The following is a 17,349-nucleotide window of genomic DNA, read 5'->3' as shown; positions in this document are numbered from 1 at the left end:
ATATAAAATGTATTTGTGCCTTACTTTTATCTTTTTTCCTTAATATTATCAGGAATTACACACCCATTATAATGTTTCTATACAAATTGTAGTACTGGTCAGTGATTAATTTCACATGGAATATTCAGTTCAGTACTTGAGTATTAATATTGGCCAGTGATTTATTACACATGGAATCCTTGGTTCAGTACTTCAGTACTAACATTGAAATACTCATCAGTAATTCAACACAAGTATTTATTACACAAGTATTTTTCACCTAGTATTAAATGCTTTCTCATCAGAAATTTAATACTAAGTATTCAATACTCGTCCTGTATTAAATACTACTTTCATAAATTACTGACCAGTAATAAAATACTATGCAATACTTGGATCACAGTGATTCAAGTACTAATAAATACTTAATTTTAGTATTATTAATACACAAAATAAGTATTTATTACTAACCAGCTAGTAATACTTTTTTGTAAGGGTCTTATAATAAATTAATTGTAATGTAACAATACTTTTAATGTGTACAACTTAAATCTCGATGATCATGCTTTCAAGACATGTTTATACAGTCGTGCATGTATATATATACATATATGTATATATATATATTTATATATACATACAGACATGCAGATGTACGCGTATATACACACATTTGCGTTCGATCGCGTTTTTCGTTGCCCTGCGACAACTAGAGATTGAATGAACATTTGTAAAATTCGTATAATATTAATCGAAAAGATGACATACGTTATTAAGGAGCATGATCGTTGGCCATACAATGGAGTATATATATATACTATATATATTATATTATATAGATATATTTATGTTAAAACGTAAGTCTAGAGTAAGATGATGAACGCGATGGCGGCGCCGATTCGCGCCGGATCGCGAGATTATATTATAAATACCTGCAATTGGTGTTCTCTTCTCTTTGAAGCATTTTTTAGGATCTAATTAAATGCCGCGCGAAATCGCGGTTATACCGGGAGAAATTGCGTTTGCGCGACATCGTTATCTCGTCATTTTCCGATTAAGGGCCCAATCGAAACGGCGCCGTGTTGGCGATCGGTTTCAGGAATAGTCCAGAGAGATCGCTGACTCTTTAATTAAGCAGGCAAAACGGTTTAACATGATGTTACACAGATCGCAATTAAGATGAGCTAGCCACGCCGCGTCCGCGCGAGAAACGATAACACATTTTGTATCTCTACCTGTAGATACAATGAGATAGGCGAAGAAAAGTATATCTAAGGATTCAAATGAAATTAATATATAGAGAGCTGTATGTATAATTAATTATAAGTTCATTCGTCGCTATGATATTATACTTAGATATCGTATGATTTTTGAAATAAAACATTTGTTTTAAATATATAAAATGTTGAGAGATCGTATCGTCCTATCATTAAGCTTATATTTATTTTGGATATTGTAACTTCAGGATTTCATTTCTAGAGCGCAAAATACAGACTTTTGAACACAAAAGCTAAATCAGCACGACGGTAATTAATCTTTAATTTGTGATTGTGATATTAATGATGCTTTTTTTAAATAATTTATATATCTTTTACTTAATGAGTGCGAAGAGATTAATTTATTAATACTTATAATATTATTAATAGAGAAATTATAATTGAGAATGCTAACTTGAGATTACGTGAGTAGTCACCAGCTGCAGTCAGTTGCGATAGAAGTAAAAGAAAAGAGATATGGATAATGTTGACTGATAATGATTGACATCATGTGTCAAAAGTTAGCGATTCATGTCACACCACTGACGATGCTGTTTTGTAGCTAGATAAAGGAATTAGATAATTAAAGATAAATTTTTTAATATAACAACATCTTTAATCGCTTCAAGCGAATTTTATAATCTTAAAGCATAAATTCTTGAAATTACTTACAAAACTTCCTTCCATTTTTAACAACATCTTTAATCGCTTCAAGCGAATTTTATAATCTTAAAGCATAAATTCTTGAAATTACTTACAAAACTTCCTTCCATTTTTAACAACATTTTTAGTCAGTGAATTCTTTAATTATATAAAAAATTGTATAGGAAAATATTATCAATATTGTCATATGAAATAAACAATATAATTTTGAGTAGATTGCATTCAATGAATAATAATACATAATACAATTTAAAATACTATTGACAGTAATTAATCTTAAAAAACGTATCTCAATTAAAAATAAAAATTTCTAAAACTTTATTTAAGTTTTAATAAATTTTTAAGTTTTGCATTTATTACGAAAGCATTGCACTTTATATTTAATCGTCCGATTAAAGCAAAACTTGTCCTTACTTTCAGGTCACTCGTCCACCAGGAATCTTGGGGAGTCGTGAGTATACCGAAATTACGATATACGTTATTATATCAATTCCACATTATCGCACTCTCGCTTACCAATATCTATCGCACTCGCACCCGGCGTCATGACTAATACTTTCATTCTTTCGTAGTGCTTTAGTTTAATTTAGCCGTGTGACGCGATTCAGAGACGAACGAGCGAGAGATCCCTCTTCGTCGCTTTTCCGTCACTCGACTCGATTTGTCGTTCCGTAGAACTTTTGCCAAGCATGCACATTTTCAGAGACTTCGCGGACCCAGCGACGGGCGTTAGCCTTCTTCACCTCGGCAAATCGAAAACTACGGCCGATGTCGTTAGAAAAAGGCAAGCAGCAGCTTTTTTTATTTTATTCGTTTCCCGCAATGTCGCGCGGATATGTGTCTGTCGACGCGCTCACTTTTCTTACTCGTCGGACCTAATTGGATTAAATTGCCCCGGAAAAGCAGCGCGGCCAACAAAGTATTGTTCGCCGCCCGTTTTCTGCGCAATTTGATCAAACTGGGAACTGTTCCTCGTCTCGCTGTGTTACCGGCAAAAATAAATACTACGTGACAATAGATTAAAAACTCTTATTACTTCACGAACTGAAAGAAAAATGTAACGAAAGGATTAATCAACTTTTTTACGACCATCAATATAAGTTGCGGGAATAAATCCGGCAATTATCTCTTGCTCAAACAACACGCATGTCTAAAAGACTTTAATTAAAGACGTCTTAAGAACGTCTTTAAAACTTTCCGAATGTTTTTATAAGACATTTCGTGGAACAAACACAGGTATTTATTTTTGTTTTCTTTTTTACTGTAACATTTATCAATTAAAATCAAGACTATAAAAATATAATTTACCGCCAGGTAAATTAATTTGGTATTTAGATATTTTGCATTATTTAGTGTTACAACAACATAATTTAAACGGAGAGATGTTTGGAAACGCAAAACAATTAAGAGGAAAAATACAAGACAGAGACTGGAATTAACTGACACATCGGTATGTTAAAAATTCAATACTTACATAACTTTGCTAATGACAAAACCGCGATCTCCGTTGTTACATATAGATTGCCCTAAGTTATGTAAATATTAAATTGTTTATACACCGATTTAGCAAGCAACGCTAGCTCTTCTTTCGTATTTTTCTTCTCGTTGACGTATTTGCGCATTATTATTTTTTATTTTGCAATATGTCTAAAAATAGTTAAATTAATCGATTAAATTAATTAAAATAAGGCGTCTACAAGACATCTAAAAGACGTTATGAATCGGGTCATAAGACCTTTTAAAAACGTCATAATATTATTATCTTTCTGACAGTTTTATATAAGACGTTTTTCAGACGTCTTTAGGAAGTCATGATGTTCTCTGGGTGGTTTTTTTCGACATAATAATTAAAAAATCACTACATATCGGTACAAGTTAAAATAATTAAGAATATGAAAAGAAACAACCGCGAAAAAAAAATCTATTGTGGGGTAGATTCCTGATAACGTTGAATGCCGTCTACAGCCATAAATGATATGGGTATAAGCGACCTCATTCTCGTATCACATTTATCAATGAGATAAACAAATCAAAAAATGAGGTCAAAGTTAGAATACGGCTGGGTAGACTTTGCGTGTCGTATTTACGTAATCGCGTTACATAGATTAATTATTGCGAGATATTTATAACCAAGCAATTAAAACTCTTAATCGAGCAGTCTCAGCGATTCCTTCATTCTACGTAGCAATATCGGATTTTTTATTCTATATTCTACTTTTGCTTCTATAATTCTGTCTTATTACAATTACTGAAGGTCGTATACCGTGACGGAATCGAGAATTTCGCTTGCAAATATCTCGAAGCAATTAGTTCGAGACTTAAGATTTTACGACGTTAACGATCCATAAAAATACGATCCGAAAAACGCATTAAGATGCTTGTAACTCCATGATTAATTACTATCGTTGCACATTTTTTTCGATGACGAAAGTTCACAGTTTTCGAGTAAGAAAATAATAATAATTTTATTGCTTATATATACAAGATTTATTCCGGGTAGTTATAAAAAACGTAAAAAAAAAAACTGGTACAAAAGATGAGGCGTCAACAAGATGGCTGCTGCTACGCGATATCCCACCTGTAGCAAGAAGACGATAATTTGGTCGTGAGGAAACAGAACGTGGAACAAAAAAAAAGGAAGAAAAAAATACGCCGCTTAATTAGTGGCAGCGCATGGCATGTAATATGTGATACGCTGCTTATCATGCGAATCTTCTCGCATTTTTTGTAGAAGATTGCGCATTCATAATCGACCGATCTCAAGGCCGCTTATATATGATATCCCGTCTCTGTAATCTTAACCGTGAAAAACTTGACGCTTCATACTTATTATGCGTGCGCTTTGTGTCCATTGGCTGTTTCGTTGCAATTCACGTATAGGCAATCTGTGTTAACCGCGGCGCTTATGTTGTAACTCTCGGAAGTAAAAACTCCCTAAGCATTCAAACGACTAACGCTAACGCTAAGTCAATTAATTTTTTAACGCGCCGTTAAGTTCCATTGGATAATCAATTGCATCATGCGCGCGACATGGAGAAATAGTGTCTATTATCACATCATTCGCCACGTTACGTGTGAAACTTTCTAAAAACTTCACTTCAATATTTACAATTCTCGCTGCATGTGACTATGTGTGAAATATGATCTAAAATATCTAACACGAATTAAAAAAAAAACACAATTTTGCAAAGCATCACGCATTTTTTTATGTATTCTCAAATATTTCATAACGGATTCTTTACATTATCATCATTTTAATTTAGTTTCAATCGGTCATTTTTTCTAATTACGGATACACATTTGTATGCTACGCATAAGGAGAGACAAAGAGCAAATTGACAAAAAAATAAAGAAAACCTATAATAGCTTAATCAATGTCGTACTTGACACGAAGATACAGGTTAATTACATACAATTTATGCATGTAACTATAAACGTTCTGAATAGTACATACATTCATTAATCTTTCGCTAAATTAAATCATCCGCTAAACTAAAAAAACAAATGTGATACATATACGTTCGTACAAACACGTGCAGTAATTTTGTACATCTTCATTGGGATTAGTAACTATTCAATGCAAAACGAACTTGTTAAATATTTGTTCTTCTCTAATATCGAAAAGTTAACATTATGAGCGCTGCATAGTTTTTAACGTTTTGTTTTCTTCGTGAAACTATTGTTGCGTGATCATGTCGAAACGTGTCTTATCGCGAAAAAAGTCAACTTAATTCTCTATGCATTATACATACATTATATATGTACATAGAAGTGACACAGAGAGCGCCGGCAGATATTCCCGATCAGAAGTGGACGGAGCGTCGTCCCGGGGACAACGGAAACCCAGGATCAATCTGTCCCGATTCTTTGGAAAGAACAAAGATAAAGTATCCGGCGCTGATACGGACACCATGAAGACTGTCGTTACCGTCGACGACGAGAAGGTAATCGCTGCTGTTTTGTTTTCTACGCGGTTGACGTATTTATAACTCGTTATGCTTGTTATGTTTTATTATTTCTTTTCTTACGCCAGCGCCAATTCGTTATCTTCGGTGTTTACAATAATACATGTCGAAAAATTTTTTTTTTTAATTGTGTAGGTATTAATGATTAATTAATGCTGCAATAGAATAACGCAAAATCTGAACTTCTGCAAATCTTCGTTATCAACTCATAAAAAAGCCGATATAAAAAATTAAATTATGAGTAATATCAAACTTTTCCCTTGTAAAATTTTGGATTGTTCGAGTTGAACGAAATTAAATATTAAGTTAGAAAGGAAATAACACGTGCCTGGTACGTGTTTCTCCTTATAATATTTCCTTATAAATTATAAATCTAAATACCACAACCTTAGAGTTTGCCTCTGTAATGGTGGATAACGAATGCGGTAGATTATTAACGAGTTTTTTAAATCAATAATCTCTTTGTTTTTATCTAAAATATAAAATTAATTTTATGTGAATATAAAATTCAGACATCATGTTAGTTTTTCTGCTTGAGTAAAAAAAGAACTACTTATTATAGGATTCATTTATTCATTTTTTTTTACAAACTATATATTGTAATATAAATGTACGTCATCGCGGTAATATGCGCAATCAAGGTTCTATATCGGTTTTTGTACATCTGAGAAAAACATGACATATAGCTGCAGACCGCTGAGCCGGCCGGGCAAGAAGGCAGAACGAATCCTCCGGCAAGCGAGGGTGGAATAGTGTACGCGGAATTGGATCTCACGCAGCAGCAACAAGGCGCCGCGCCTCGCCGAATTAATGAGGACAAAACGGAGTACGCCGAAATCTTGTACACGAAACCAGAAACCGAGGAAACGGCAGACAAATAACCGCATTTCCGCAAATGCAATTAAGACGATCGTGTGTTCCCCCTTTCAGGACGACGCGACGTCCTATCTCTTTGCAAAATCAATTTTTTCTACAGAGGAAGTAAAACGAATACACAATTTAAAACGAGAAAAATATTCCAAGGCATCGCTTGTTATTGAATTTTCCGTTGCAATTATCATGCGATCGCACATATATAAATGGACACGGTTGGCGTTCCTCGTTAATTAAAACCCCGTGATTACATATGTCTCCGTACGTGTGATACTTTGTTGTACGGTAGGCGTTGTAACGTTTTTTCCATGACATCAGTGTTTCCGATTTGTTCTTCGATATTACGTTTAATCACAACCGATCGTTATCGAATTCGGGAGCAAGGAAAAAACCTTTACTGACTGGAATCGAAAACCGTAATACATATTGTGGCGCGTGATTGCTATAAGTTCATAACATGTTTCAGAAAGGTGTATGTGCAAATTTTAGCCGTAAGTAATGTTCTTTCGTAATTTGCATTTGTTGTTTTATTGAGAATTTTATGGAAGGTATGATCTTAACCGTCCAATTTATTTTAGTTCTGAGTTCTTAGCTAAAAAATTTTATTTGAAATTTTTCTATCGTTGGAACCTTGTACTAATTTGTTTTTGAGAAAATTCTCTGTGAGAAAACATACATATCTCTTCCGTTTTTTTTTCTAAATATTTTGTTAAGCGTATATGATTATCGTAACGTTACGCTTTTCGTCGCGCTACGTACTTAAATGCAATATATTATCTTTAATGTTGTTATTGTCCACTTAAATAATGCATAAGCCTAACAATAATAATCGCATCGCGTACAAGCTGTACGCTTAAAAGTTGTTTAAACAATTTAATCACTTAAAATATGGAGAGGATTTTAAGAATATTAGTTATATTAGAAAAGAAAAAAAAGAATAACACCCCAAACAAATGGTTTTTACAGAAACGATTTTTAAACGAAGTCATTTTTATATATTGTAAAGTTTAATGTGCTTAAAAATTATATATTTAGGCCATATCGTGTCTTTTTTTTTTATTGAATACGCAAGCATTTACTAATAATTGCATTATGTAAGATTTACGTATTATAATCACGTTTTGCATTATTTTTAAGTGATTTATAAGTATGTACCACTTTTTGCAAGAATCTAAGCTGAACGTGTTATTATATTAAACTAATCACTTAATTAAACTAATCACTAATGAATTATAAATTCCGTTTGATTAGTTCGATTATATATTTTAGGTACAAAACCTAGGATTATGTCGATTCAAGCGTTTTTCACCGTCCATTACTAACAACTTTAGTTACTTTTTTACGCATTTATTTTAACAATTAGATGTAAGCGTAAAATATATGTGAATAAATTATATAAAATTTAAGCCTTTATTTACTTCTTCTCCCTTATATCACAAATATAAATCTTTGATAAATCTAAATTTTCTTTCATAATTTCTTCAATTATATGTAATATTCTTCTTGTTGAGAATGTTCAAAAAGGATAAGAAAGGCTAAGAAAATAGCATGTTGCATGCAATAAAATTGCATATGCAACAAAAAAATATAAATTAATATAGATAATTGTGATAAACTTTATCGTTTTTAGTCAAATTTGTAACTTGATTACAAATAGATATTTAATATCGTTAATAATTGTTTAATAACTGATTATTCTTCCATCACTTATCAATTTTACATATACACGTGTAAAAAATTGCGTGTTTTATATGTATGTTATATATAATTCCTACAAATATACTGACATAAAGGTGTAAGATGCGAATTTATGCTATTTACGAGATGTCGTTTTAATTTGTATATAAGAAGATAATAATCTTATAATTAATGGAAATATTCTAGATTTATTCTCTGTTTATTGAGTCATTAAGTTTTTTCCCAGCGTTGTTTTCCAAGAAATAAAATAAGAACCTTAGTAGATTTCCAAATGAATCGATCTTGCATAATGCTGATATGTAATCGTACGAGAACGCAGTCAGTCGCATTTTATTCTCCATCATCATACCACCGTTACGTCAGAATCTTGAAAAAAGAACGTTTAACGTCTGTTTATGCTCTTAATCAACTTTTAGAATCATCTTTCTTCATTTACCGTAAAATTCCGACGTCGGCCTCAATCATCCTTGTTCTACTACGTCGGTCATTACGTTGCTTGTTTTGCTACAGGTGTCCAATGTACTGTCAGCTTTGTCTCCTTCAGCAGTGATTAAGATACGTACCAATGCGCCGGGACACTTAAGACATATGTCTTAGACCTTTATCATTTTAGTTTTTAAATAACGCGAATTAAAATCAAAGATAAAAATATAATACAAGAAAAATATTTTTAACACTTTTTGATTTTTGATTTTTAATTCTTATTTAAGGACATAAAATGATAAAAATGTCCAGACATAGGTACGCGTCCAGGCATTGGTATACATTTATCTTACAGGACGCACAGTTCTTTTATTTTTAGATAAACGATGCCGATAGCTACTGGATCTTTTGAGACACTTCCGCGACTCGTTTATGCAAAATCTTTGTCCTCTGATGAAGCTACGTTCGCATAATCGAACGACTCTATCCCGGGTGGAGGATCGTCGCTGGCAAAGTCTATTAATCTCGGATAACGATCCGCGGTAATCAAACCAGTGACGGAAATTCGCGTCTCGTACAGATCGGTCAAAGAATCGGCCAACACATCATCTTTCGTCTCGACAGGGTCGAAGGGTAGCTTAGGCCTTTTTCGAGGACGCGCTTGACCGAGATTCAAACGACACTTGGTGCTCACGAGCGCGTTGTTCGCATTTTCGGGATTCAACGCGGGTTCCGTATGACGAAGGTGCAAGCTCTCCAGTTGAAAATCTCTGGTGGCACCCTCGGCGAGACGGCGTCGATACCGCGGATAAGAATCCTCGTCGGGTACCGCGACCGCTCCGGGAATAGGCGCGCCGGGGTCTTCGATTTTTCCCGGCGCTTTCCGCAGAGATCTCGGCAGGATCTTTCTTCGCGCGATGCGGAGATCGGCATCGAAGTCCTCTCGATCGAACGAGAGGCTCAACGGCGTGACGCGTACGCCGAGTCTCTGATTGGTATTGAACATCTTCGTGATCGCGTATATCAGAGCGTTCATATTTTTGCAACGTAGAGCGTAGATCGCGCCGCGATTCCTCGCGAACAACGGCGGGCCGATCCAGCAGGGATCGGCGACGTAATAAGCGTCCTTAGCCGCCAGTGCCGCCAAGGCGATCCTGTTGCACTCGACGATGACGTTGCGAGATTCCTCAAAGGCCAATGCCAGCGCGTCGGTTAACGTCAATCTATTTCGATCGCCGTACAGAATCCCGTGTACACTCGTGCCAAAATCTACGGTCCACGAGTGTGGGAATATCCTGAAGGAGGTCTGCAGGCCGAACCTGTTCTCGGGCTGCTTCGAGCACTTCCGCATCGTGCTCCTCAAGCTCTCCGTGTAGTAGGAATCTCCGCAGATCACGGCCGAGTCCAGAACGGCCGGACTCCACCGCGAAGGATGACAGAGATTCTGCATGGCTAGAACGGCGACGCATATGGCGGCGCGGTTTTTCCCGGCTCGTTCGCCGAATCGACGATCGTGCGCGCCGATCGTGCCCCAGATAGAATAAATCAGGTCGATCACTTCGATCGCGTAGTTGTTCCAAAATCGCCGATCGAACTTGGATGGATCCGACCTGTCGCCGCCCTTCGCTCTCTTACGCGATCTCATAATCGAATGCGTGAAGTTCCACTGATAGTCGAGATAGACCCACATGGGATCTTCCTGGAACTTGTCGAACGCCGGCGCGTCGATGGAATTCACGTGAATTCTATGGAGGAAGAATCCGGTCGTGCCTTCGTATTGATTGAGGCACATGTGCTTCACCATTTGACGCAGACAGGAGAAGATGCACAGACAGGCGTTGCCGTTGGCGAGGGTCTTTCTGCCTCTCGCATCGCATTGGTAAGGATCCAGGTAGTAGTAGCAGTTGGTCGCTCTCGAGTACCAAAAGCCGTAGCAGCTGTTAGTAAAGTGCAGTATACCGCTCGTGTACGTCTTAAAGTAATTTTTCAGATGCTGTTTCACCTAAACCAACGATTATAGATATGACGTTTAAAAATTAAAATTATAATATATTAAGAGGTATAATATTAACATCAATAAATTCTAAATGTGACCTATGCTATTTATATATTAGGCAAATTATAATAAATAAATATAAATAAATAAAAATAAATAGAATAATTAGAAAAAAATCTACTTTTCTTATATGTTAAAATGGAAAAAGATAGAATAAAAAGCACAAAAAAGATATAAAAAAAATAAAAAAATAAAATATATTTTTAAAAATCCTTTTAGTAAATAGAGCTATGTGACAGGATACATTGAAATATAATAATTAGTAGAAAAAAATAACACAAAATTTTATAAATACATTTAAAAAATTAATAACTGTGTGTGTCAGATAAAATTGTAGAAAGTAAAAAATCGGAGAATTAATTCTATTCTTATAAAAAGATAATAAAAAGATTTAGAAAGAATAATTTTCTTCCTCATCCTCGGCACTCACTTGCGCGTAAAAATCCTTTCTGCCAGTCTGAGAATTCGTTGTTAGCACGACCAAGGGTGACGCGCAGTCACGAAAATCGAAAAGCCTGTTCATCAGCGGGACATTTCGTAAAATATGTTCCGTATGAAATTTCGGCTCGAAGAATTTTCTATACAAATTCTCCGCGACTTCGAGGACCCTGTCGATCATGCCGGAAAGCGGAGACTGAACGATGTCCCTCTTTACCACGACAGCCAGTAACGCGACGAAGTAGCAACGTTTCACCAGCGGTTCCAGCAGGCTGTCGCGATCGCGAAGAGCCACCGTTCCGAGTACGAAGATCGGTTTCGACGCGGAGCCGATCGACTTGAAAATCGCTTGAACGTCATAAGACTCCGGAAGCTCCTTTCGGTGAATCTCCGGTAGAGACGACGTCGTCGTCGGTTCGTGAAGACCTTTAACATCGCTGTAATCGGGCGCCATTTTTCGCGCATATGATATAGTGATCGCTCTCACGGCGAATTCAGTCTCCCGCGGCTCGTCGATCACCTTAACGATCAGCTTGAGAAACTCGCCCAGGCTGCTGGACGCGATCATTCGCAGGCTCTTCGTCCCCGTGACCGTCCACCAGGCAAAGTGATTCTTGCCGCGCTTCGTAATGCCCACGTGAGCGTAACGGCAAACGATGATCGCGCCGGTGTAGATCGCCGTCTCGAATATCTTCTTCAGGGTTGACGCGAGATTCCATCCCTCCGTGGCGTACAGGATTCCGCGGTGTATCGGCGCGAATACCGCTCGAAACGCGTAATTCGCTATTTCGAATTCCGGCAGTGCCCCATCGATCATATCGCTCACGGAAGTGTCCTCGCTCGCCAACGCGTTGTCAAAGGCGTAATCGACGGCAGCCTCGAATAAGCCGTTGATAGTACGTTCCGACCAGGACGCAGGGTCGTGGATCAACGACCAGGCCAGGATGCAGAGATCGATGGGGATTGCGATGGCCGTATGGTTACGAAATATCCTCTCGGGCGGTATTCTTCGCTCGTTCGCCGTTTCCTCGCGATCCCGATCGCGATCGATCTCCGACGACTCTTTGAACGGCGTCAATACAGGCGCGGTAATGTCGTTCTCCAAAACAATCGCCTCGAGCATCGAGGCCTCGTGATACCGCATCGGCGTAAAACCTACGGCCGTGACGTCACGATCGGGATCCAATTCCGGATCCGGTGCGACCCACTCGGCTAACTCGATCAGAGACATTTCGGACTCGACCGCTGGCGTTGTCACGTCCAACTTTACGTCGTCGCGAACCGACTCTTCCGATTCCTCTAGCTTCGCGCGACGCTTGACGTTCCTCCGTTTACGTTTACGTTTCGTCATTTCCATGTGAGTGACTAATACGGTGTAGAGGCGAAAAGGCTCTCTCGCAGTTTCGCCGGCGTTTTCTTTAACTCTATCGAGCATGGACTTGAGATCGCGGAACCTCATAAGGCAGCAGTAGCCCTCCTCGTTCGCCTGACCTTTCTCGTCGCAAGGATAAGGATCGAAAACGTAATAACTATCGTCCGCCTGCCAGATTGCGTAGGCGCAATTTGTCAACGCCAATATACCGGTCTGATGTTTTTCTAGAAATTTCTTCACGATAATATCAAGCTCGTCGGTTGGGGAACTCTCGAGGTCGGAGCAGGTGATTTCTTTCAGAACAATGTTGAAACTTCTGCCAAACATGTTTATCCTGTCAAACGTTCTATACCCATTGTGTCGTAATCTACCGACATGTTGGTCGAGCATATCGGCGAAGCGAATCCATTGATCCAGAGCGTTAGCGGGAAAGCGATTTACATCCAGCACGATTTTCGTCAAAATGCAGTATATAGCCGCGTAGTAGCAAGGTTTGAAGTAAGCGGAATCAATTCTTGCGCGATCCAGCAGACTGATATTGCCTCGTATTATCTCCACGTTTTTATCCACAACCTTGAAGTAATATTTAGATCAACAGCGCGCTAAATAGGTTTATCAAGTATCCAATTACATGAAAAAATGATAGAGAACAGATACTAATTAGTTTATGAAACTTTCGTGATATGAGATATCGAATGCTTACGTGACATATTTAGAATGTATTAAAATTACTTGGAAACCGACAACTTTCGATGATGGAAGTTCTACTTTTCTTTCTAAATCTTCTGCACTAATTATCATTTTCTGCATCTCTACCGTTTTGACATCATCTTTCTTGTCCGGTGGCTGAATGCAAAGAAAACTTAATTAGACTAAAAAAAGTTTTTGCAAAAATTAAAAATATAATAAGTACCTAATAATATCTATACGAATAAAAAAAAATGTGATAATTTTGCAATTTTTTGACTATATTGTATAATAATGTGCGTTCTTTTATTATATTTTTGTAATTATTGGAAAATTATTGAAAATTAACCTGCAGCTCAGGGCGGAATTTCGGGAATATTAATTTGAATAGTAGCTTTTCCGCATCGCGGAGATTCTCTTTGACAGCAGGCACTATTTTTTTCGTCTTCGGCACGATCTTTCGTTTCCGCTCATCGGGACTTATCAGGTGCTTTATCGTTAAAACGGGAGTTTTAATTATCGGTCCAAGTGGTATCAGTTCTAGTCTCGCGGCGTAAAACACTCTCGATAACTTCCCTAACGTTTCGTCTTCTTTCTTTTCCAGCTCCCCTCGTCCGCGATATTTTTCGTCAATCGCTTTATCGATTCCTTCGTCCTGGATGTAACCCTCGTCAATAGCTCTTAGAGGCACCATACGGATCGGAGGCAATCTCGAGTACAAGTACCTCCCGAAAGATAGCTTGATCATCTTCGAAGGTTTCGTGTCTCGCAGCAACGGCACGATCGCAGTTGTTATAGGTTCCACGGAGACATCGCCCTTCTTGATTTTCAGCCTTGAATCGATCGAAAATCTAGATACGAGCGATGAGATCGACCTGTTTGCCAATTTTGCCTCCAGCAAAATGCGGAGCGTTCTCTTCGGCGGCATCACGTACGGCGGTGGGTGATCGTACTTCATCTTTTCTAGTATCACTTCCTCAGGCAAGCCATTCAACTCTTCTTCGGTCGGATCTTGGATTTTTACTGTGGAGGTCAAGAGAGCCAAGTTTAAGCGGTAAGGTGCGTCGGGCTGTACGGATTCCTTGATTGCCCCAACAGGATCTTCCAGCGGTTCTAAATCGATATCTTCAAATTCTTTTTCTTCCTCTTTCTCCTCCTCCTCTTTCTCCTCCTCTTCTTCCTCTTCCTCTTCTTCCTCTTCTTCTTCTTCCTCTTCTTCTTCTTCCTCTTCTTCTTCTTCTTCCTCTTCTTCTATTACATCCTCTTTATCAACAAGATCTTTCGCTTCTACGTCGACAACGTCCGGCTTCTTCTCCTCGAGCTTCACTAAATCGTCATCAGTAATTGGCAAGAACTTTGTTTGGAACGTTTTTCTCATTTTTCCATCTGGAATTATAATTTCCGCGGGTGACTTGTACTTTCCCGGTTCTATCGCGTCGAGAGCTACGAAATGAAGTGAGAAACGCGGATCGTTGTATTCTAAGACACCGTAAAGAAGGTCAACCAGTTCGTTGAGACTGTCCGTTACGATAAAAGCTGATGAATAATTCCAAATACGCCATCCCTCTGAATCACTACCGTAAGGATTGAACAGGAAAAATTTGTCATCCTCCTTCCAAATGGCGTACATCAGTCTCCTGTTTTCCAATATTACTTCGGAATATCGTTCGAAGTAATACTCGAGAGCCTCCGCGAGATTAGCCAACGGATTCGCGTCTCCGTCGACAACGTTCATACTCGTCTTGAAAAACGCGTAGTTCTCAGCTAGTTTCAATCTGGGAGGTAAGAGAGAGACATCTAAATGACTCGGAGCGCGTGTAACTTTCCGAGCGACAGTTTCTTTTTCTTCTTCCTCCTCCTCCTCTTCCTCTTCTTCTTCTTCTTCTTCTTCAGCCTCTTCTTCTTCTTCTTCTTCCTCTTCCTCCTCCTCCTCCTCTTCCTCCTCTCCCTCTTTTTCTCTCACTTTCACTTCTTTTATTTCTGGTCGGCCTCGTTCAATCCACATTATAACTTGTTCGTAAGCCTCGTTGCCGATGTCAAGAATTTGATCCACGTCTATATTTCGCCAGCGGGCCGGTTCCTTTAATTTCCTATATACCAACGCAGTTAAGCCAATTATTAATCCTTGTTTACCTTGTGATCGCGGATATGTAATCATCATGCAAGTCTTGGTACCACGAACAAAAAAACGATGTGCATTTATCATTTCATATCCCATGATATAACCTATTTTATTTTGCGTCTTTTCTTCTACATCTTCTTCCCCTTCTTCTTCTTCTTCTACATCTTCTTCTACGTCTACTTCCTTTCTTTTCTCTTGCGCATATATAAAAGTCGTCGGCTCGTCAGCCGTCGTCATGTATTGATCTACGTTCCGCATAATCTCTGGATATTGAATAGACACTTCTGCGAATTTACGCGAGTCTGGTCGTAAACGTGGCGTCGTGTCGATTAGATCGGTTTTCGTCACATCCAGCGGTGCCGGTGGCGATGGGACCCTCGGTCTACGGTTCGTACCGCTCTCCCGATAAATCACTTTTTCGAGCGGACCACCTGGCGTCATCGCTCCAGTCTTGACATAAAGCACCTTGACTCCGTGTATCGAGAAAGGATCGCTCTCTTTATTGCCGGTATTTTCCAGCACCGTCTCCACCACCTCGTTTAAAGTGCTATTCATGGTCACGCAAGCGGCTTCTCTGATGGTATCGCCCGTCGTACGTTTCTTGTAATCGACCCTGAAACCCTCGTCGTCACAAACAAACGGGTCGAGAAAGTAGTATGCATTACCGTCCTTCCAGATCGCGTAAAAGATTTTCTTGATCTCGAGTATTCCGCATTCCTGTGTCTCAAAGAATTGCTCCATGCCGCTGTCAATGGTAACCTTACCCTTCTGCGCCTGACTCGGCATTACATTCGCGTCCACCTTTATCTTGGCGGCATACACTCCGAGGACAACGTCGCCCATCAAGTCGTCCAACCGAAGCTCGAACTCGTCGTCGAGCTTCCTCTCGAGAACTCTAGCTAGATCGATCAGATAGATGTTGGACTGGTTGAAGATCAGGTCGAGCAAAGCGCTCGTCCATTTGTTCGCGTTGATCAGTCGGGAATATATCAAGGCCGCCACGGCTACGATCAGGTGTCCTTTACCTCGCAGAGCTTCCTGTACGGCAGGATGCGTCAGATGATAAGAGCCCTGTATCACGGCTCGATGTTGCTGATGAATTTTATAACCGCTCGGTCTTCTTCGCGGCTTCTCGAGTGCCATTGCGGCCTTCTCGGGCTCTTCGGGAGAAACGGTCTCGACTTCGCTGATAGATATCGGGTAAATCACGAAAGGTTCGTTTCGCACGTTACTTTTCTCAAGGATGATGAACAGCAGCCCTATCAGGTCCTTCACGAAAAACAGTTTGGCCGACCCGCCGACCCCGTCGGCCGCCGGCTCGCCGCTCTCTCGTCGCGCCTGACCGTCAAATATATTGTAGTACTTCGAGTCTCGCCAGATCGCTATATTGAGCACCGGCGACGTCAAGATCCCGGCGTCGTGTCGCTCGAAAAACAGCTCCAACGCCTTCGCCAAATGAAGCTCCGTCGGATCGCGCGAACGAAACTTGCCGGCGTACGCCGGATCCTCGAGCTTAACTTTCACATTAAACTTTTTCTGCAGGAGAAGAGTCCTTTTCAAGTCGAGGATGGTCATCGTTCGGCGATCGTTCGTGTTCACGTCTTTGTAGGACTCGCAGTAAAAAGTGTCGCCGTCCTCGACAATTTGATCGATCACCGCCTCGTTCCAGCAGCGAGATTTGTGAATCGCGGTCGTGGCAAAAGCTGCGATCGCTATAGCGCCACCCTGTTATTAGAGCTGCGAAATGAGAAACTGCAAAGCAACGTTTAATAATATTTAAAAAAATAAGGTAAAAATATTGAGTATAAATAACGTCG

At 39.1% G+C, this 17,349-nt stretch overlaps 3 protein-coding genes across 5 annotated transcripts in view; 1 reads left to right on the top strand and 2 right to left on the bottom strand.

The window, feature by feature from the left end:
* Fas3 (fasciclin 3) overlaps positions 1-8,137 on the top strand; it is a 131,677-nt gene extending 123,540 nt beyond the window's left edge. For 2 of the 3 annotated variants that reach the window (XM_077409942.1, XM_077409941.1), the window contains 4 exons: positions 2,319-2,349; positions 2,602-2,682; positions 5,668-5,842; positions 6,550-8,137. In XM_077409942.1, coding sequence (XP_077266068.1) covers positions 2,319-2,349; positions 2,602-2,682; positions 5,668-5,842; positions 6,550-6,744 — 482 coding nt within the window. In that variant the 3' untranslated portion in view covers positions 6,745-8,137. The remainder of the gene's footprint in view (positions 1-2,318; positions 2,350-2,601; positions 2,683-5,667; positions 5,843-6,549) is intronic. The other variant, XM_077409944.1, reaches the window with a different exon arrangement.
* A 265-nt stretch (positions 8,138-8,402) lies between these two features.
* On the bottom strand, positions 8,403-13,446 carry LOC143899678 (uncharacterized). Its single transcript, XM_077410138.1, has 2 exons — positions 11,344-13,446; positions 8,403-10,859 (listed from the first exon to the last, which is right to left on the bottom strand). The coding sequence occupies exons 1-2, from the start codon at positions 13,111-13,113 to the stop codon at positions 9,288-9,290; spliced, it is 3,342 nt and encodes a 1,113-aa protein (XP_077266264.1). The 5' UTR covers positions 13,114-13,446; the 3' UTR covers positions 8,403-9,287.
* A 128-nt stretch (positions 13,447-13,574) lies between these two features.
* Positions 13,575-17,249, bottom strand: LOC143899677 (uncharacterized). Its single transcript, XM_077410137.1, has one exon. It carries the CDS (start codon positions 17,105-17,107, stop codon positions 13,745-13,747), a length of 3,363 nt encoding a protein of 1,120 aa, XP_077266263.1. The 5' UTR covers positions 17,108-17,249; the 3' UTR covers positions 13,575-13,744.
* Positions 17,250-17,349: the final 100 nt, after the last annotated feature.

Source organism: Temnothorax americanus, unplaced genomic scaffold, assembly GCF_048541705.1.
Source record: "Temnothorax americanus isolate GAGA-0224 unplaced genomic scaffold, ASM4854170v1 Scaffold28, whole genome shotgun sequence".
NCBI lineage: Eukaryota > Metazoa > Arthropoda > Insecta > Hymenoptera > Formicidae > Temnothorax > Temnothorax americanus.
Note: the sequence above shows the minus strand (reverse complement) of the source record. Positions and strands in the feature narration are given on the sequence as shown.

What these genes read in the sequence shown, in the direction of transcription:
- LOC143899678 (XM_077410138.1), bottom strand. Translation starts at nt 13,113, where the DNA reads ATGCTCGACCAACATGTCGGTAGATTACGACACAATGGGTATAGAACG. An exon ending in GAAAGGATTTTTACGCGCAA is followed by an intron (nt 10,860 to 11,343) that starts GTGAGTGCCGAG and finishes TCGTTGGTTTAG; the next exon opens with GTGAAACAGCATCTGAAAAA.
- LOC143899677 (XM_077410137.1), bottom strand. Translation starts at nt 17,107, where the DNA reads ATGACCATCCTCGACTTGAAAAGGACTCTTCTCCTGCAGAAAAAGTTT.